The sequence below is a fragment of the Eucalyptus grandis genome, chromosome 11 (genome assembly GCF_016545825.1).
Source record: "Eucalyptus grandis isolate ANBG69807.140 chromosome 11, ASM1654582v1, whole genome shotgun sequence".
NCBI lineage: Eukaryota > Viridiplantae > Streptophyta > Magnoliopsida > Myrtales > Myrtaceae > Eucalyptus > Eucalyptus grandis.
In genome coordinates, this window is record NC_052622.1 from 17,125,035 (window position 1) to 17,147,264 (window position 22,230).

The 22,230-nt window shown below is 40.6% G+C and overlaps 2 protein-coding genes across 2 annotated transcripts; both read left to right on the top strand.

Moving 5' to 3' along the window:
- The first annotated feature begins 5,865 nt into the window (after positions 1 to 5,865).
- Positions 5,866 to 7,153, top strand: LOC104425167 (VQ motif-containing protein 22). The gene has a single exon (XM_010037775.3). The coding sequence runs from the start codon at positions 6,030 to 6,032 to the stop codon at positions 6,744 to 6,746; it is 717 nt and encodes a 238-aa protein (XP_010036077.2). The 5' UTR covers positions 5,866 to 6,029; the 3' UTR covers positions 6,747 to 7,153.
- A 12,531-nt stretch (positions 7,154 to 19,684) lies between these two features.
- LOC104425168 (zinc transporter 8) lies at positions 19,685 to 21,958 on the top strand. The gene is made up of 3 exons (XM_010037776.3): positions 19,685 to 20,615; positions 20,716 to 20,865; positions 21,308 to 21,958. The coding sequence occupies exons 1-3, from the start codon at positions 20,040 to 20,042 to the stop codon at positions 21,611 to 21,613; spliced, it is 1,032 nt and encodes a 343-aa protein (XP_010036078.1). The 5' UTR covers positions 19,685 to 20,039; the 3' UTR covers positions 21,614 to 21,958.
- The last annotated feature ends 272 nt before the right edge of the window (positions 21,959 to 22,230 follow it).

The following is a 22,230-nucleotide window of genomic DNA, read 5'->3' on the forward strand; positions in this document are numbered from 1 at the left end:
GTGCGCCAACTTTTGCTGGTATGACATTGAATTTCATAAATTATTAATAATAAGAAATTAGTTTATTTTTAAAAAAAATAAGTTGCTTAACGTAATTTTTTTTTTTAAAAATGGGTGTTCGTCTCGCCGGCCACCCTTCCATCTTAAAAGGGGAGGTGGGGTTCAAAATCTCCATCTTTTCAGGGGATTGGGGTGGAGACGATTTTATTTTAGGAATAGATTTACTTTACACTGTGTAAGAGGAGGGGCAAAAGTTTGAGAGTAAGTGTTAAAGTAGGATTAGAGTAGGATTAGAGATGACCATAAAAAAAAAAAAAAAAAAATTTAATTTATTTTCATATTTTAATTGTTTTTTAAGTTTGAGTGGTATCTCCGTCAGCAGCAAATCGACAGGGCCACTAAGAAACGGATTTTCTCACGGCAATTCTGATCACGGGATGATTCATGGGACTAGTGGGGATTTGGAAATGTACTTTCTCCATGTTTTTTAAACAAGAAAATTTCAACTTGTCTTCCCACCAGGAAAGGACAAGGACAAATAATTTGCCATAAAGGGCCCCACTTTTTAAAATTGCCGTGTATGAACTCCCTAATTTTCGAGTTTGTAACAAAGGACTCCCCCATTTCCGGACGCATGCAGATCAGAGCCTTTCATTTCTTTTCCCTGTTGATGAGAACTGGAGTTTCAGACCACGCGATTACTAAGTACATAGAGAAATAAAGCAGCAAGAATGGGACTTGAAGCTTGCATGAATTCTATTTCGGACTCCACAAAGCCGAAAGAGGAGATTGCTCGGACATATGAATAAGCATCAGGATCTATGCCGCTTGCTCATTCAAGCTGATAGAACAAGAAGGCATAAGCTTCTTCTTTAGTAAACCCTCACGCCCATCACAGATAACATTTCAGAAATTATGGCTGCAAATCTTACTCGACCATCTCTCAGCATGTTACAAACCCAAAAAAAAAAAAAAAAATCTCCCGGCATATTGACTTTCTTCATCCAACATTTGTACTCTAGTAATTTTTGCAGTTCTCTCAAACAGACGTGATAATGATGATGACAATAATGCAATCTTTTGGTATTCATCACGATAACATTGCTTTACTAAATGAGCCCTTCGACATCACTGTACTGGAATTGAAAGCAAATTTGCAAGACTAGCTTTTTCATCTCCTTCTCAGCAAGCTGGATGAGCGATTCAGCCAGATTACGAGAGATTCTCCTTTTAACGGATGACACTTTTTTTTTTTGGTCGGTAAGAGGACCCCACTTAGAAAGTAAATGAAACTAAACTAAACAAGAACGAGGCGACCTGCGAGTTCATTGTCGGCCCTTCTGTAAAGCCCAATTACCGGCCCAAATTTTCATTTTGGGTCTGTTTCTCCACTCCTTTTTCGTTTTCCCATGTGAAGCTGCCCGTCGCTCTACGCTTTTTTGACCTTTTTACTTCATCTACTTTTCAGCCAATTTAAGATTTCTGGTCCTTTTTTTTTCAAAAAAAAAAAGTTTATATTGCAATTGGCACGTGCCACGTAGAACATCGACCATCTACTTTTTTTCGAAGCCGGTGGAGGCCCTCGACCTCAGATCGGAGGTTTTGAGCCTTGGAGGGAGGGAGAGAGAGAGAGAGGGGAAGAGAGAGATCTAAAAGTGAGAACGGACGATGGCGGCAGTGCTAAAAAAATGAGTATTGCTAGCAACAAGCGATGGGAGACGATGACGGTGCTTGATTAGTTTTGACTTTTGAGTTTGGTGGGCAATAGTGGACCGCGATTTCACATAATTACATTTTGAGTTCGAGTTAATAATCTAAATGGGTTAAATATGAGTCAAGTGTATACTCACGATGACTCATGTAAAGTTGGGTTTTCTGTTGTAAACTCATTTTGACCTGTTTTTAAATTTTTAAGTGACCCATATTCAATTTATCCCGAAGTGATTCCTAATAGATATTCCAATCCCTAGCCATTACTAAATCATGAGCTTAATGGCTGGATCGCGGTCTTGAATGTTTGTGGCCCAAAGACAATCCATGGCTTGAAATCTCATAGTTGTATAAAGCCAAGAGGGAAAATCATTAAAAAAAAATTCCTAAATTAATTACACTTGTGCTAATTCAATAATGAAATTTTCAATTGTATTAATTAAGTCTTAAATTTTTTTATTTTTTATCAATTGAGTTCATCTGATTAATTTTATCTAAAAATTACTAATGTAGATGCCAAAAATGTCACCCGCTATGGTTAGTGCCGACAAGCACCCATGATGGTTACTGCCGACAAGGACAAGTTTTTATAATTTTTTTCTTTATCTTTATCTTTCTTTCTTTTTCTTTTCTTTTCTTTTTTTCTACCAAGTCTAGCGAGGGTCATTAGCCAATCCTCACTGACTATAGGCAAGTGGCCCTCACTAGGCTTGGAATATATATAAAAAAAAGGGAAAATAAAAAATAATTTTAAACATTATATAAACTATTCACATCAATATTAGTTGTGTTACGTAAAATGATTGATATCTACGTCAACGATTTTTGGCTAAAATTGATTAGATGGACTTAATTGACAAAACATGTAAAAATTTAGGATTTAATTGATACAATTAAAATGTATAGAATTAGATTGACATAAGTATAATAAATTTACCATATTTTTTTTTATCATTTTTTCAAAGTCAAAGGTAGGCTTGGTAGATCCTCTCATAACAAGCGAATATCCAGATGCCTTGGAATCTCACGGGCTTAATCTTCAGAAATTTCATGTAAATATTCACGAATTGGATTTGGACAAGTTACGTCAGCCTAATTAATGACACGACTCAAAAGTCAAAACACGATTTAGAAGTTTAGAACCCCTCATTCCATAGACTCATCCGGTTCCCAAAGCAGCGAATTTTCTTTTGCCTTTTGCACTCTGCTTGACATTTTGAGTTAACTTTGATGCGCCCAAAACCTATCTAGGTCTCGACAGGGTAAAAAAAAAAAACCCTAACTTAGGTGATTCCTCCAAATTCACGTCTAAATTGTGTAAGAAAAGTTCTACAATTGGTTAATATATTCTAATTGACCTATAATTCAATAATTTAATTTTCTAAATGAATGTTGGTCGAACCAGATACGTCGACAGACTCGAATTTGGAATCTTCATTAACGATCTCCTTTGGTGAAGGTATCGGGTTTCTACGACGCCCTTCCATCGTATCAAGTAGAACTCATTCTTGAGATTGAAAGGTAGTTGCTCACATATCGAGAGAGGGATTTTTTTTTTCCGATTCACGTGCCAGTGCGCGATCATATATAAAAAGATATATCGAGATATGAGCAGTCGTGATCAAGCAACTTCCTAGGACACTTCCTCTACGCTTTGGACTTTAGGGAACGGTCCGACGAATCAAACGCAATGGCTTGGCTGGCTCCCGAAGATTAAGCAAAGGAGAAGTGATGGTCACCAAAGAGGAGTCCTTTATGTTTTAAAGCGGTCAAACCCACGTGCTTTTGAACCATGTAAATGGAGGGATATACATCACAATCGATATATATCATATATATATTTTTTATATATTAAATTATATATGGTAGTTTATGTACATATACCTTGAATCTTGTCATTATCGTACGGGTACTCTTTGACTGACAATGTATTGCTCCCCGTTCGTGGGAAAAGAACCAAAATTCCATTAGAATGGTCGCATATCCATTCATACCAAACATAGTGCCAAAATTATATGTAATGCATAAATTTTTTTAAAAAAAAAATACTTTTCTTGGCGCAAATATTCGGTCAAATTAAAAGGGCGCATGTCCTTCTCCCAATATACTAATCAAGCACCACGAAAGTGGTTGCCGGATACCCACTGTAGCTACCGACTTTGCAGCATGTGGATATGCTCATAGTCATAGCTCCGATCAGTTCTTAGGGTTGAGCTCAATTCCGATCGTCGGACCGGCGTGGATTTTTCATCCTCTGACTTTGTTTGTGCGGTCAAGTCTTCTTACTCTCTCGATTTCGTAACTGAATTTTCTCTATTTCGACTATAGTTGTTGGTTTGACATAACTGGCGTGAAAAGAAGTTATCGACAAAACACCCGTATATGTTATGTGAATAGTTTGTCTGTTGAAGATAGTAGAATCAAACATGATGACATTTACAGCTGTGAATCTTACAACAGAGAACTTTACACAGGGTTCGTAATAGATAATCCTGTAGATTGCTACTTAGTGGCTAAATAAACAAGCATAATCCACTTTGTTGTTTTCTAAGGGATGTGTGCAAATGAATAAGTTGGATATTTTAATGGGGAAAGGACATGTCAACTACCGCATTTTTATTTATCATTCACATTAGAATTTATTCTCATTTACACTGGTCAACCATCACATGACAAGTACAATTAATTTATTTTTCCTCCCAAAATAATTATACCCGATAACACGTTGATGGATTTGTATGAAAAGGAATATCGAGTTTTGCAAGTACCTAGATGATTCTCCAACAAAAATACATTTTGAATCGTGATATCTACCGTGGACCCTCAACATCAATACCGATTTGATGTATGAATTTGAATTGGACTAAATATGTACATAGATTGCCTTCACCTCCTAAACAACCTCCATACTATATATAAAAGTCTGGTAAAAATACCATTTTGTTAGTAGGTAAGTCTGGCATGACCTCTAATTGGCACCACACCTTCTCAGGAGACCTCATGGATTTTTTTTTTTTTTTTTTTTTTAAATTTATTTATTTATAGTCAGTCCTCTTTTACTTTATTCCTACTCTACATTTACTCTTAAACTTTTACCCCGCCTTTGCGGGCGTGGGGAGTCGAAACCCATTCCCGAAACTTACGCGTCTCACCCCCCACACCTCCCCCTCACTCTCTCTCCCCCAGTGTTGGAAGAGTGGCCACTGGGGCGAATCCCAGTGGTTGGAAACCTCATGCTTAGTGTGTTTTGTTTGATGAGGTTCCATCTTGCCTTTTTTTTTTTTTTTTTGTGTAATAATTATTTCTATTTCCTTAACTAGGATTTCTCGAAAAAAAAAATCATGCGAAGAAACCACTAGGGAGAAATATGTCTGAGCACCGTGCATGCCCGTACCCTTAAATTATTAAATAGAGAGAGAAAATTGTATTTATCATATTGAAATAACTACAATATCAACTTGAGTCGAACGTGAATACGTAGAATGTAAAGTTAAAGAGACACATTTCTAATAAGAAAAATAGAAAATATATTTCATATATATGAAAACATATGAAGCGGATCCAGAGTATCGGACTTTGATATCATGTTAGGTTGGGCGTCTATAGCGACCTGTCGAAGGAGAAAAAAAAGCATGCCAAAAATTTCAGATGACGATAACGATGCCATCCGAATTTCACATCCTTTTAAGCCGTGGAAGCGCGCAAAACTCTCGACCGAAAAGGCACAGACATCTCGCGATCGTGTGAAAAGTATATATGATGTCCTCGTTACACCGTCAATCTCTCTGCAGGAAAAGGGGGAAGCTGCCCGGTTGCTTCCAAACGACCACATGCCTGTCTTCATCGTGAAGACTCCAAGTCCTACAAGTCACCTAACTCAAACAAAAAATAAATCAATTAAAAATCAAAAGAGGAGGGCGAGCCCCACGATGACGTGACCACTCGATGACGTGACGTCACCCTGACTATCTGAGCCGAGGTTGCTTCCGGGAACCAGGCTCTCTCCTAGACTCCGCCAGCCGGCATTCCTTCCAGAAACCCACGCTCCCATCCTACCCCCGTCCGACACCACGTGACGCGTCACGTGCCATCGCCTCTGGACCCATTTGAAGGGCTGGGATCGATTTGACCGGTTCGCCGATGGCTCCATAAATACCGCCTGCCGTCCGCTCCGCTTCTTCCTTCCACCGAAAGCTTCACCCCAAAAGAAGAAAAAAAGGGGAGAGAGAGAGAGAAAGAGAGACGTGTCGATTTCGCTCCCCTCTTGGCGGGCGCACATGCTGTTTTGGCGATGAACAAGGCCATGTCCAACACCCCCAATGACTGGATGCAGTTCTACCAGCAGGACTTCCTCTCCCAGGCTGCCCCTCCCGGCCGCGCCGCCGCCGCCGCCGAGGGCGTCTCCAGCGGCGGCCAGTCCCCGTCCGACGCCGCCGCCGCCACCCCTCCTCCTCCGTCGCCGCGGGCCACCACCCCGCCGCGGCGCTCGGCAACCTGGGGCCTGGCGTCCGCCTGAGCCCCGACGGGGCGTTGCGAAGCCCGTCCGGCGGCGGTCCCGGGCGTCCCGGCGGACCCCGACCACCGTGATGAACACGGACACCTCCAACTTCCGGGCCCTGGTGCAGCAGTTCACCGGCGGCCCCACCGCGCCCTTCGGCCCGGGGCACGGGCCGGGCGTGCTGAGCTTCAACTTCGGGCTCGGGCCGGGGCAGGCGGGGGTCGGCCGTGCCGGGGGCATGGGTCCGTCGGGGTTCCACCTGCAGTACCAAGTGCCGCAGCAGCCTCACCATCATCACCAGCAGCAATTATACCACCAGCAGCATCCGAGCCAGCAGTACATGCTCTCTCTAAACAGCAGCGGCCCCGGCGACCTCTCCCTCCAACATCAAAGGCTCGCGAGCTCGAGGTCGTCGGGAGGAGCCGCTTCCGGTTCCGATGGGTTCGGCATGGAGGGCGTCCCTCCCCACCAGGTCTCCTCGAGGCCTCCTTCCTCCTCCTCCGAAGACAACAACAGGGGCAACAACTACATGTTCTGAGAAATGAATACGGTGCACAGACGATCGAGAATTCGTCGGAAACAACATCGGAAGCCTCTTTCAGTTCGGCATCGCAGAGTTTATCGCGTTGCCGCAGCTAACTGGATGAAGGGCTTCTTTTTTTTTTTCTTTTCTCACTTTTTCCCAAGTCTTTAGTCCTCTTCAAGAATCATCAAAATTATTTTGGGGTTTACTCCTGCTGCTTCGAATGAGAATAGGGTTTTTGGCTCACGAAGACAGCGTAGAAAGTTAGGCACTGACTCGCGTTCGGATTCGGAGAGAGAGGTTGACTTTTTGCATGTACATACTGTTTGATCGACCAATGGATTGGCTCCACCTGTTATTTGTTTTGTTTCGATGAACGGCATTAAACTATCGATTTATCAATACAATGTCAATTATGGTGACTGCATGCATTTTACTTTTTGGAACTTCGATTGCGAAAGCACAATGCCCCCGAATTCGCCCATCTTTTCCCGGACGGCATGGCCTAGAAAGCCGCGATCCGTGTGCATTTTTTGAATTATTGAAAGTGCGAAAGATTAGATGGAAATCAATTTCTTGAATATGCGTGAAATTCACGGGATGATCTTAACATCTAGACTAGCCTTGCGGACATGTTAAAGAAGACGGTCGATATTGTCCTCGAACATCTTGACTCTGGAGGTCGCTTGTGGAGATTTTTTCTGTTTGCCGACGACATGCGCCGGCGATGATAGTGCTCGTTTGAAAATGAGGTATTTGGTCAACATCCCAAACTGGGTAGCTCCAGCGTAAGTCGTAATCTATGTGCTGGTGGCTAAAAGGCTGAAAAATTCTCCTTTTTTCTCAAAATATATTTATAAGTTTTTTTAATTATTATTTCTTGTTGCACTAATTATACGGCATTAGCGCCACAAAATCCACTACCTGGCTACCCTACCAGAACTTGCAAAAAAAATATTAGTCAAAGGCGGGGGTTGTCTTCGACTTTAGATTACGCCCAAAATGGAGGGCGTCTTTTTAAATTGCGGAAATTGGCGAACTTGCCACGTAGAACATATTTCTCACATTCCCTTACTGAAAAAAAACAAGTGGAATATATGTTAGGAAGATCGTGCTGCATTGTACAAATTGCGGCAAGATCTGGGAAGAGTCCCCATAAAACGTGGGGCTTTTTTTTTTTCAAAGGAAAAAAACAAGTTTGCCACACATTCGACGTGGTTTTTTTTTGACAATTTCATATCAGGACAAAAAAATTGCTGTATTTTGATAATAATAATAATAATATTATAAGACCAACAAATCTTATTTTAGTAAGGTGTAAACTATATCCATATCTTTATAATGATATTACTAGACAGAAAACATATTTTTTCTTCGAGCAAATCAATGTAAACATTTGAAGGGAATGCAGTACCTTTTTCGTCGAGACTAATTTCTACTTTTCATAAAGAAAATAATTTCTTTTGTGGTAAAACTGAATTTTCTTAGATACTTTTCTGGGCTAATTATGATTTTGGGGAAAAAAAAGATAAGTTAAATATAAAAGTTGAGAAGAGTGCAGGTTAACAAGGACCCTCGAATACTTGTTAAAGGCCAGATGTAAGTGTTAATTATTTCTGTTCTTCCTATATTTACTTCTTAAAAAGGTCATTTCAAAGTCAATCTCAGAGCCGTTGCAACTTTGCCTCAGATCTTTCAATGCGCGTAAGTCATTTGAAAACACCTGTATTTTTCAAATGAATAAGTTTCTCTTAAATTTGACGAAAGAGAAAATAATTCTTTTAGGCTTATTCGTTCCAGCATAGGTCAAAGCAAAATATGCCGAAATTTACAATATTGCTCAAGTTTGTAAAAAGCCCTAGTTTTATTGCTTATTGATTTGGTTTTGATTCGACATTTTCTCAAGCGAGTAGATTCCAAAGAGCTTTTTTCAAATATATTTTTACTGCATATATATGTCACGAGCTAAGTAATTCATGTACATAACAATTTGCTTTTTAGAAACAGTCAATTTGTCTGAAATCTATATACATTGAGCAGATTGAGCTAAAACAGTAAATACCTTGCCATTATCAATGTTTATTCGCAACTCCGGTTTTGCTAAATTGTCTACCGTTTGACATGAGAAGCATATTTTCTCAAATCAACAACGTCGTGATTCTTATTGATGAAACCGTATATCAACATTACTATTTTTGAATTCAAGCATTTACTCAGGGTGAATCGAATATTCGATTCCATTCAGGATTAAAAAGCCTTTGTCCTTTGATTTAGGGGTTGAAAATTGGTCCAATCCAAATGGCACAAACATCTATATGATGCTGGTCTAAAAGGGCATAAAGTAATCTCATTCGAGGAAAAAACGTTTTCAATTATTAAATTGTTTGTCGTCTGACATCAGAATCACATTTTCCCAACTTAATATCGTCGTGATTCTCATTTATGAAACTATACACGAACATTATCAGGTTTGAATTTGAACGCACGTTCACGGAGAATTGAACTTTCAATTCCACTTGGGATCAGAAACCCTTTTCCCGAATCGACCTCATTGATTAGGGTTGAAAATCGGTCCAATCCAAAGCGCAAACATCTCTACGGTGCTGGCTGAAAAGGGTACAAAGTAAAATTCACTTTGAGGAGGAGAGGGGGCAAAAGTTTTTTCTCTGAGCCATGGATAGAAGTTGGGAATGGGGGATGAATGCGAGCTCACCAGGCGGGGCCCCATCGTCACCCCCATTCACCAAAAAAGGAGATAACAAGGCGCACGCCTAGAAAGTCAAGCATACCCATAATACCTGATTTGTCGATGTAAGCGTGTATTAAGTGCCTTTTGATTTTCCTGCCAAGGCTATCGCCGTTTCTACTGGTGGGAGGGGGGGCTCATAATGAGCTATCTGAAGTAGTTTGATTATCGTCAAGGAAAAAAGGAGGGTGAAATACATCGTGGGTTTTCAACTCCTCTTCCATTCTTTTGGCCGGTCCGCCTGCCCGCCAGTCAGCCCTTGTCCGCCGCCGCCGGCATTGCAAAACCGGTGCGAAAGCGGTCTTGTCCTTTTCAAAACGTGGCATCCGAGTCGATACTAGCCGATAAGATTAGGATTAGAATGTGAGTTGTGGATGCGTGACATGCGCAAGATCTAGATTATTCGTATGTGAAGATTGATGGAATATTATTGCATTAGTTAAACCCGAATGGCTTTCACATGTGAATTGCCAATCCTATTGTGTAACCTCATCCTCCCTGCATCGCTAATGAATGTGTAAGTCGGGGGTACCGGTGATTGCAACCTTTTATTGTCCCACATTAACCGTCACTGATTCAGGTATCAAGATAATGTTATTGTATGGTGATACAAACTCAAGAGGCACTTTCAATCCCAAATTAATACGATTTGCTTTTTTGTCTTGGTAACATTGCTTGCCAAAACATAGAAGGATTTGAATTGATGTTCGTTGTACATGTCAATCTTAATATTTACAACTTAAAAAAGTCTTTGTGATAGATGGATCTCTTGAATTTTTCTTACTTTTCACTTTGGTAACTCTCCCTACGCCGTTTTCCTCATTCGATTCGTTTCAAGATCTCAGTCGTATATGAATTAATCAACGAATATCTTGAAAAACATGTCAAGCAACCAAGAAAAAAGTTAATAATTTTCAACTCACTATTTTTCTCATATTTCATAGGATAAATATTAAATACTCTGAAAATTGAAATAACATATATTTTAATTCATAGTTAACAAGCGGGACATGCTTAAAAAAAAAACAAAAAACAAAAAAAAAATGTTATTACAACCTAATGGAAACAGGGTTGGCTTGGTCTGAAAAATACAGAGATTTAAATGTGAAGCTTCTCGGAATCACATGCCAATCGCCAGCCAGCTCCATTCAAAGCAAAGGAAACGACTGAACACGTGGAGAGACCACCGCCTCCTCCCTCTCTCTCTCTCCCTCCATTCATGATGGTGGATTTTTAGTGGAGGAGGAGGCGAGGAGCTGCCAAGTCAACCTCGTCCATCTCGAGCATTGAATGCCACGTCATCCATTATACTTGTCGGCTCACCCACGATCAGTCTCCCCCTCCTTAACCTCCGCGTGCTCAATCCATCCCTGCCGCTCGTCCGCGTTTGGCCGTAGATGGTAGTGAACCGCGGCCAGAAGTAGACAATACCGTGTAGGCATGGAGAAAATTCCGCAAACGAAAAGTAAAACTCAACTCAAGCTCAATTCGATATTAGACTTTTTATCAAAAAGTGCAATTGAAATCTAAATTCTTTTTAATTTGATTCAATTAAGTCCTCGACCTTTATTAAAAATGCATTAAGTCCTAAACTTATATGTTGTTCGTTGAGAGGATGCAACTTTTGAGAAACATTTACTGCTTAATTGAACTAGTTGGAAGGCTTAGGAATTGAATGTATTCCATGCTTAAGCCTTTTTTGCGTTCTGCATGAAAGGTTTAGGGCTTCTGATTTTTTTTTCCCCTTTTAGCGTCAAATCTGGTGGGTGGAGCTTCACAGCTGGCACCATGTAAATGCCAAATACAAAAGACATCTCCAATCTTGTGTTGCCTACACATGCACTACTTGTTTGGTAGACAATCTCGTACAATCTTAAAATAGCACAACATATTTAAAGCTATGTGGATATGATTGAATGACGACTAGAACATACAATATCATGTTGATGACGCCCGATTAGAACTACCAAGGTATTGCTAAGAGTGGCCCACAACCGCTCTAGTTCAATTCCAAAGTATGATAATGGGGAATCGAGTGATGAAATTTCACATTAACTCTCATTTACCTCGTGAGCGGTTACGTCTAGTGCATGAAAAAATGGCTCATCGATATCAAGTTTAGTTTCTATATGAACTCATTACAATGACGATGACGATTGACATATCGACTTAGTTATAGACCCAACACTCGTTTATCTGATAATACTCACCAACCCACATAATATTTACTTATCCTCCAAAATACATAAGCTAATCAGTGATATAATTAAACCTATTATTTATCTAACCAGGAATTGTGATATTAGTCTAAAAAGAAAGCGTGGTTGAAATGAATAACGTCATATTTTCACACAATGTACACACACAATCCATTCGATTGCCAAAATGAAGTTCGTAAATTCTGTGACACGTTAATCGCGTAAAGTATTATGAAACAAGTAGACGATGGAGGTTTGACTGCTCGATAGAATGCTATTAGTGCTAGAGTTTGATGATCCTTGTTTCAAAAGTAATACGTTAATGTCTTACTTGAACTAATATAAATGCGATATCCCCAGTTAGACATTGGACGGGAGAGGCTTCGTTGAATAAAATATAAGCTAACACCTTGCTACCACCTTATGTAGTCATTCAAAATTTTCTTTACGAGAACTTGACATCATGAAAACTAAGTAGGGTTTTTACATACCTGCGACCAATGCGTGGTCCATGGATGGACTAGGCTCATACTCAATAACAAGAGCAGAGATAGATAGCCAGGGCTAAAAGGCTCAAAACACTCGCGACTTCAAACAGGCTTTTGAGATGTTATAGTGGGGCAACAAAAGGAATGAATCACACATGGAAAGGAGGGAGTATCATTGGGTAAAAGTGGCCAATATTGACGAGAACGTCAATTCTTAAGTGGGAGAGTTCATAACATTTCAAGTCATACATCGATTGTGAGCATCTTGATTAAGTGATATATAAATTAATATTTATCCTCAAGATTGTCGCTATCTTATGTGGCTATTGAGTTGTCTTTTTCAAACTTAACCCATGTAGATGCGACATAGATCGTAAAAACTAAAGCAAGCTAATAAACTAGTATCCGTTAATCGGTCTCGTCATGTTGATCAAAATCGAAAGGCTGGGAAAAGAAAAATGAATTATATAAACCCAAGGAAAGTTTGACATTTCGCGGAGTCCATGGGCTCGATTGAATAGCCGAGTGAAGACCAACCCCATATACTTGCAAGAACAACCCAAAAAGAAAAAAAAAGGTAACATTGAATAAGAGATGCACGTGCCATGGTGATGCCATCCCATTAGAACTTACATCACTTCTCCGTTTCCAACCGACCCTAAGCCTCCATTTTTTTTTTTTGTTGGTAAAATGTAAGTATATAAAGCAGATGAAGAACAATTAGTTAGGAACATTCATCAATATTATAAATAGAGCTAATAATTCGAAAAGATAGAGGTGAAAAGCCTCCACATAGTAGCCAAAACATCTACCTGGGAAGGTTTAAGCCTCCATTTATCTTCACAAAAGATAAATGATTTACAATATATATTTCTTTTAAAATGATTGTTTGTATTGTTTATAAAAAAATAAACGAAAAATATTTTCAACACCCACGAAAATGCTTAGACATACTTTATTGTCGATAATAAAAATATTTTCAGTGAATAATTATTTCGAAGCAAAAAAACGAAAACATTCTTTATTATTATTTTATTATTATTATTTTTTTTTTTGCGAAACAATAGAGTTTAAAGAAATGAGAACTAGAAGTAAGGATTGAACCCAACTTAGAATAGTTCAATAGGCCCAGTAATTCAAATGGGCCTTTGAGACCTCCCATAAGCCCACAGTCTCTCAATTCATCTGCAAACCCACTTCAATTACCTCACATGGTCATGCAGGGATGACATACACGCAAAGTAACGAAGGATCGACAATGACAATCAAAAAGAAGAAAGTAGTGGCGATGGAATATATTCTCCAGCTTTAATGGATAGCTCCGTGGAAAAGTAAAAAAAAAAAAAAAAATACTTAAACCTGTTGCATTGATATAAATTTAGTTTAATCAAACCAATTTAATTTTAAACTTATTATATTGGTACCATTTCAATTACCTTATAATAGTTGTGATGCTTGAAATTAAATCATCCGTTATTGGTAGAAAAATTACATTTGACGTGTCTTTAGTTGTTTTGGCTAGAAGTGTCGGATTTGAATAATGTTCAACTTGAGATGCTTCTAGCAAGGTAGTTTTGTAGAGCCAACGCTTGCTTTAACTACTGAATTTGACGAGCTGCATGTTCGATCTCCTAACAAATACAGATGCAACAATAGTTTTACTTTATTTGTGGCAAATGAGGTTTTATCTGAAAATTCTTATAGAGCAGTTAAAAGTGTAGATGGAATTGGTGTTTTAATGAGGTCCATCATAATAGCAAGGTTCAAGCAAGGATTGAATTTAGAAGATATCCGTGGCAATTGAGCTAGTTGGAAATTGTGGGAGAGGAGTATTAAAGTTCCTATTTTCAATGAAGTGATTGTGACTTGTCTTAAATGTCGGGTCAATACAAAGAAAAGATTATTAAAATGTATTTCGAGTTTGAGTCTACCAGATGAACTTCAACTCGAGATTCATTGTTTATTGTGGAGGTCTGAATTGTCGAATTAGATATTTTTAGTTTTGCTTTGACATCAAAAGTGGTGGTCAAGATTGTCGGCCAAGCAAAGAAAATAGAGAAAAAAAAGCCACAAGGTGGACTTCGTTGATCGAAATCTTTTGGGACGCTGAACGAGGATTCCCTTTTCATGTTGACGTCGTCCAAGAAGTCCTCAATTATAAATATGTACCCATGGGTTGGTTTGTATGTTATTAAGAATTGGTGAAGCGCCATATTCACGAGTGCTTGGCAAGGATTTTTTTCGAGACATCAATAATTTTAGTGTTCAAGCTGATTAAATTTTGAAGTAAGATTTGTTTAATTTTTAGGGAGATTGAGAGATTATTTTGGAGAAAATTACCAAAAACCATTCTAAACCTATTACAATTTTTTTCAATTCAATTCTAATTTTTTTTTACTAAAAAATTACCAGAACACTCTTGAACTTTTGGAAAAATAAACATTTTTTTTCTAGCTAGTTCATTCCTAAACTTTTTGTAATTATGTAAATTCAATCTATTTAGCCAATTTTGGCTTGTCGGCGTTGATGTGGACACTATACTGTTCGGGCGACTTTGATGTGGATAATTTTTTAATAATATATTATTTTAAAAAATATATATATTTTCTTTTTTTTCTCATTTTCCACCTTCCTTCCTCTAGTTGGTTGGCTAGAGATGAGTGTGGGTGAGGTTGACCTCGTCGGCCAATGGTGAGGCTCACCCCTGCTGGCCACTAGTGAGGGTGAGCCTCGCCCAGCGACGGAAGCCCTCAGCATGGCTAAGCAAGGCCTTACTTGCCTCTAGCTTGGGTGCACCTCATCGGCCATGGGCAAGTCATGGCTTTGCCATGGCAAGGCCTCACCAAATCTAGTGAGGATGGAGCCTTGCCAAAGGCCGCAAGGTTAGGCCTCACCCATGGCTGGCAAGGCTTGAGCCTCTCCAAATCCGACAAGGGATCTAGTGAGGCCGCGACCTTGCGTGGCCATGGTGATGCCCGACTTGCCAGATTCGGTGAGCCCGTAACCTGCCTTAGGTAGGTGAGGCCTTACCTAGCTAGCCATGGAGAGGGCAGCCTTGTTGTCACTAGGTGAGGCTTGCCCTCACTAGTGGTCTAGCACTTGCCTCTGGTTAGCTGGCTAGAGAAAGGAGGGAGGATGAAGAAGGATGAAAAAGAAAAAGAAAAAGAATAAAAGGAAAAATTCAAAAAATAAAATATTATTAAAAAATTATTCACATTAGTGCTGGCTCGTTAAAAATGGTTGGATGGACTAAATTGACACAACTGTAAAAATGTTTAGGACTGAATTAAAAAAGTTGTAATAGGTTTATGGCTGTTTTGATAATTTTCCTGATTATTTTGTAAAAATTGTTGAGTTAAATACTGTGTGAGTATTTGAGTGACTAAATTATGATTGCTTAATCTATAGCAAAATTCTTTGTTGCTTTTTCCGTGGACGTAGATCATTTGACCAAACCGCGTAAAATCTAATATCCAATTTTTTTTTTTTTTTTGGGTCAGATTTTTTGTTCTGTTTATATTAAGTTATCACTCTCAAAATACAAGCGAGACGGACGAATCCCACTGGACGTTTCCATCCCCTAGACCAAGCATTGACGTTGACTTGGGGTTCTTTTTAAATCAACGCACATTGGCACTCTCTATTATTGTTGACGATGACCTACAAAAGCATGCGGACACCACCGTTCTCTTCCACAATCCCTACGGATATATGCCAGTTTGGACGGCAGTCCAAAGTCCAAGATTGGCGGGCCTCTAAAGCGGGGACCAATTAGAGATACCTCGCTCACGGCAATGACTCGAAGCTGTGATCTCGTGGAAGACGGAATGGACATGCAGTTGCCGACACGTCTTCTTATCACATGCGGTCGATGGAGTTGGAGGTTAGTTAAAAGTGAAGGGGACGAAAATGGTGGTCCAGTCAGCTATTGCGTCCGAACGACAAGCGCACAAGTTGCATTTTTTGATAGTTTTTGGAGCCGTGGGAATGGGGTTGCGTTGAGCATGAGAGGAGGAAGATGTGCGTTTTCTTCATGCATTCCTTCCTTTCCACACAAGTGAACCTAGGCAGGCGTGGGCCGAATGACGGGGACGGCGAGGTCCCTCGAGCTGTCTCTTGATCACTCGAGTTTTTCCACGGTGGAAGATTCGAAATTGGATAGATCCTTGGCGAATGAATGCTTGACTAGGGACTCCGTGTCTCCTCATGTGCTTTATTTGAAGATGATGATGGTGCCGATACATTCGGTAGAGAAACTTATTCAATGGTCACCGCTAATGGTCCCAAATTTTTGGGGTTGCTTTTCCAATAAACGTTGGTTACATTTCTTTATGTTATTTATACAAGTGACTGATTCATGGATGAGTGCTCTTGTAGCAGTCAATCTGGCTCTGGACCTACATGCCTATGACTTTGTTTCCCAAAAGATCCGTGCAGTGGAAGATCTTGAATTTGAAACTTTCTACACCAAAGATATTCTCTTAAACGAATATATTCGTGCTTAGATAGCAGCTCAACATTAGCCTCATGAAAACCTTATATTCCTTGAAGAGGTTCTATCTCTTAGGAACGTGCTTTAATTGAACTTTAGCTTTAGCTGGCGTGAGCAAAAACCATTGGTTCACTTACTTACGACACTCAAAGCACTACACACTATCCTTAAACTTTCTAGGGCACTAATTCGATCTACTTTTACTTTTGCGGGTTGGACACTCAATAGTTATCTCTACCTCAAATCATTAGTCCCAGTGGTCCATCCTGCACTATATTGTCATGTCGCAATTTCCTCTACCATTCCTTAGAGAATAAGATGGATGTGACCTCTTTCGAGACAATTGTGGTACGCTCTTGTAACAACGAATTAGTGAAGTGTTGTCATGACTTTGGTAGAGACGCCAATAATATCATTCCCTACTTTTCATCAGTCGTGATTTAATTGGCATTTTTCAAATCCATCACAAGTTTGTTAAACTTATTTAAGTGGGCTCTAGTGGAAATACCTTCAGCAAATCAAAATAGAAACATCCTAATTAACATGTATGGGCAATTATTGAAACCCTTCTGAAAAATTGGCCACAACATTGTAGCATCCTTCTTCTTGACCACTTCTATCAACACCTTCAAGAAGATTATACTCTTTGCCCTCTTCGTCTTTTTTTTGGTCTGTTATACTCTTTTCCCCCTTCATTAACTTATCCTTATCGGCCTCAATCATCATTTTTTGGCAACTTATTTTTGCAATTTAACACCTTGGCCAAACCTTCAATTGTTAATAGCGCACCCATTTTAACACTTTACACCCCAAAGTTGTCCCTCCTGTTAAATTTCTCAAAATCTACTTTTGCTTTGGACATAATTACAATAACATAATTTCTAGATAATAATCGATAAGGGTTGCCAATAGTTGTCTACGGCTATTACCGATGCTCGCCTATGATTACCACCGAAGGTTGCACAAACTCCATGCTTTCTCTACCGATGCTTGCCAATGCCAGCCCTCTCTTTTTTGTACTCAAACGACACATCTAACCTCCATTAGAGTGTCGTTAAAAATCGCCACTGAAAATTATAACAAGGCTCTGAAGTGGCGCCACATCAGAAAAAGACTAAAAAAAAAAGAACTAAAAAAGATAAAGGAAAAAAGCGAACAAGTGGTGCTGTTCATTGTCTTATCCGGCGCTCGCTGCTCGCTCCGCTTGGACCTCCGGCGGCGTTCGCGGGCCCTTGCTCGACCACCCGCCAGAGGTCCGGCGAGTCTCTTATTGGACAACCCGAAAAATCAACGCTCCTCAGAAAAGAAGTTGACGTACTCTTCTGCTTCCAAATCTCACTTCGTGCAAGATCCTCAAAATCTCGAACGTATCATCGTGTTCATAGCTTCGTTACTACGATCCCTCTCGTTCCTTTCGATCGCGATCCTCGTTCACCGTGTCCGAGATCGAGCGCAGCTTCTGCTAGATCCACCATCTCCGGCGAGAAGATCGAACAAGTCTCATGGAAACTGCTTAATTACAAATTCCGAAGCGAACCCAGTTCGCTACTCACTCGCGGCATCACCTTTGTTTGGTCAAAAATCGAACTTGATGGTGTTTTCAGCTGAACGTCGCGTACGAAAGGGATCCTCGCGGACTTGGAATGCGACCCACTCGATCTCGCTCGCGAGCGCCCCCTTTTTTGCTACGACTCGTTCGGTCTTCGGAGATTGCTCGGATTTGTCGATGGAGTTCGATTGGGCAAGATTGTTGAATCAAGCGAGCAATCGCGGCGGGCCGGAGGTCAATGGGGGCGGCGGATAGCGAACAGCGCCACTGTTTTTGTTTTTCTTCTTCTCTTTTAGTATTTAATTTTCATTTTAATCTTTTTTTCTGACGTGGCGCTCACGTCGACGCCACGTCATTGTCTTGACGGCGATTTTCTACGGTTTTTCTTTTTTCCTTTTTCTAAAGACTCTTCTCTTCCTAATTCTTTTCGAAAACATTTTCCCTCAAATCTTGAATTGTGGTTTATTTTCTTTCATTTTTCCCTAATTTCTTGAAATTCTTTTTCAAGAAAGGACCAACATGACAACCACCTAAGCGCTTCTTTCTTCAACTAAAAGTTACCGAAAATTCTAAATTATGTTCATTGTGACATATTTCTCCCAAACTTCTATTTATTTATTTTTTTTGGTAAGGTAAGAAACCAAACTTCTATTTTGTTACACAAAAAATTTAAAACTTTTTTTGTGACACTAAAAACCCAAAACTTTTTCCATGATACTAAATTTTGGGGTAAATGCGTCACGTGAATATAAGTTTGGAGTTTTTAATATTAAAAAAATAAAGTTTTAGGGTTTTTGGTGTTGCACAAATATAAGTTTGGGTTTTTTGGTATCATAGAAAAAATATGGGATCAATATATTACACGGTAAAATTTTGGGGGTTTTTAGGTTATAAAAAAAAGTTTAGAATAAATGTATCACACATAGTAAATTTTGGAGTTTTTTCTATGATATTTTCCCTAATAATAATAATAATAATAATAATAATAATAATAATAATAATAATAATAATAATAATAATAAAACTCATATCAACTTTTTTCGCTAATTAAATTGGATAGAATAAATGGACCGATTTGATTACATTAATTAGATAAATTTTAGTATTTGATCGTACTTTTCAAAATTTTTGGGGCTCAATTGCATTTTTTGGATGAATTTTAAAATTTCTGATGCACTTAGTCCCTTTAATATGCAAAGATAAGAGGCAAAGTCTCTCCGTTGTATTTCCACTATCCAAACAAACACTATCTCTCAAATTTGCAATTTTAAAATCGAATTTTCGAAGCGTGATACGAGCCAAAAAAAGCAGGCCGAGAAGTTAACAGCAAGAGCCCTTATTTGGCCTGTTACAGATGGCCCCTTTCGTGGTAAATTCCCCGCCCTACTTCCCCGCTTTGACGCGGTGTTTCAAGGCTTTTTCAAAAGTCCGAAAGGATGTCGACATAATATCGACACCCTCCCTCGCCAAATTACCTCAATGTCATCGAACCGTCCGTCGCTGTCCTTTCCATGCCTCGCTGCAAACTAGGACTCTCCTTCCTTTTCTTACTTTCGAAGTTTGCGCAACAATCGGGGAATCCATTGACTTAAAAGCTCGTATGGAATGGGCCACAATGACCTCACTGTTCCTCCAGTAATATCAGCCACACAGCCACGTACGTACGCTGAATCTCCAAGACAGCCTTAAACATCTCAGAAGCCCAACAAGGATCGAAACGTCTGACACAGGTGAGACACCCCCTGCAACCTACCGGAGGCGCCACGACCTCGGCTGGCACCCCCTCCCCTCCCCGCCGTCGTGAGCGCACGGCCTCGCTCGTTCGATCTCGAGTCATGCGGCTCCTGTGCCTGCTCGCGTTGATCCCGCTCGCCGCGGCGGAGTGCAAGTGCGATAGCGATGAGGAGGGACACAACAAGAGCCAGGCCCTCAAGTACAAGCTGGCGGCCATCGCGTCGATCCTCGTGGCGGGCACGGTCGGGGTGTGCCTCCCGATCCTGGGGAAGACCGTCCCGGCTCTGCACCCGGAGAGGAGCATCTTCTTCATCATCAAGGCCTTCGCGGCCGGGGTGATCCTGTCCACCGGGTTGATCCACGTCCTCCCCGACGCCTTCGAGAACTTGACCTCGCCGTGCCTGAGCGAGCGCCCGTGGGGGGAGTTCCCGTTCGCGGGGTTCGTGGCCATGCTCGGCGCCCTCGGGACGTTGATGGTGGACACGGTCGCCACTTCCTATTTCAAGAAGCTGCATGCCGACAACGCCGGATCGGACAAGAGCGTCGGAGACGAAGAGAGGGCCAGAGAGAACCGAGGTCAAGTACCCGTCCACACGCACGCGACTCATGGCCACTCTCACGGTCCAATATCGACGGACGCGGAGTCGGATCTCCTGCGGCATCGAGTGATATCTCAGGTTGATTCCAGAATTCGCAATCTTGGCACATCGGTCAGTCTCGACTTGTTTTCTATCATGCATATTTTTCAGTTGGCATTCTTCTTCCTGCCTCCGTTAGGTGCTGGAGTTGGGGATCGTGGTGCACTCGGTGATTATAGGGGTCTCACTGGGGGCTTCGGAGAGTCCAAAGACCATCAAGCCTCTTGTTGCTGCCTTGTCCTTTCACCAGTTCTTTGAAGGCATGGGTCTCGGTGGATGCATCACTCAGGTACTTCTTCTCCTTAGTCTTCAAAAATCTTAACAAAAGCATACTTTCATTCATGTTGAAGTTTATTTTTCTGGATTGAGCCTTGTAAAATCAATGTAGTTTTTCAGGAAGAGGAGCTATTGAGTTTGTTTTGTTTATTAGTGAATTTGGGTAGAATTCATTTCCTGAATGCATCCAAAGCATCTGGTTTTTCTTCTTCTTCTTCTTCTTTTTTTCCATTGTTAGCGCGTCGATTCTGGGTTCGTAACGGGTAAAATTTATTCATAAGCCATTTGAGCGCCGACACTGTTGAAAAAGTCTTTCGTATTTGAATTCAAAATCAATCCCTTATCATCTTGGAATAACTTTTGACAACATACTGGTTGTCAAAAGAAATCTGAATTGAATCTTAAATCGATCATTGTTAAGGCTAATCTCTGTTTTCTCTCTTTCGCTCATGTAGGCCAAATTCAAGACTCGGGCGACTGTAGTCATGGCACTGTTTTTCTCCCTCACGACGCCGATCGGGATTTGTATAGGATTGGGAGTCACCACTAAGTATGATGAGAACAGCCCGACGGCGCTCATCGTGGAGGGCATCTTCAATGCTGCATCTTCGGGGATATTGGTTTACATGTCCCTGGTCGATCTTCTTGCTGCTGACTTCATGAGCCCAAAGTTGCAGAACAACGGGAGGCTCCTGTTTGGGACCAACGTGGCTCTTCTCCTCGGTGCTGGGTGCATGTCTCTCCTGGCCAAATGGGCTTGAAGCGAAGGAAGCAAAAATAAATGGAAAAAAAAGAGATCAAACAGACGTTTTAGCTACTTGAAAGTCTCTGGCTTTTTCTTAGTCCTAGGCATTAGTCAATGAACATATATGATTGTTTCGACCATTTCATGATGTTTGAACTTAAAGGAGATGATGATTTTTATATGCTTGTGGAATAGATGTCGGAAAAAAATATGAAGACTGATCCTGGTTGATATACACGCAAGAGAAGTACCTCGACATAAATGTAAAAGGTTTTTGTTCTTTTCGATGTTGATTTGGTAGTTGCCATTGTCGTTCGTCCACTTCGTTGCATGTTGTCCAATAAATTATCATTCACCCTTATCTCCATTTCGCTGCCACTTTTCCATCAAACTCTTCTGCCCTCTTTCTATCTCGTCTGCACAAACCATTGATTCACTCTTCACCCCTCGCACATCTCCTGTAATCCATCCTTATCTCAAGGCTCATTCCCAGCTCCCTCACCATTTTGGAGGCATAGAATTGCTGCTCCAAGTACGGCAGCACGTGGCGACCAACACGCCATGCCACAGCACACAATACCATAGGTTTCTTAGTGTGGAATTACACCCGGAATACGACACAAACCCTTCAAT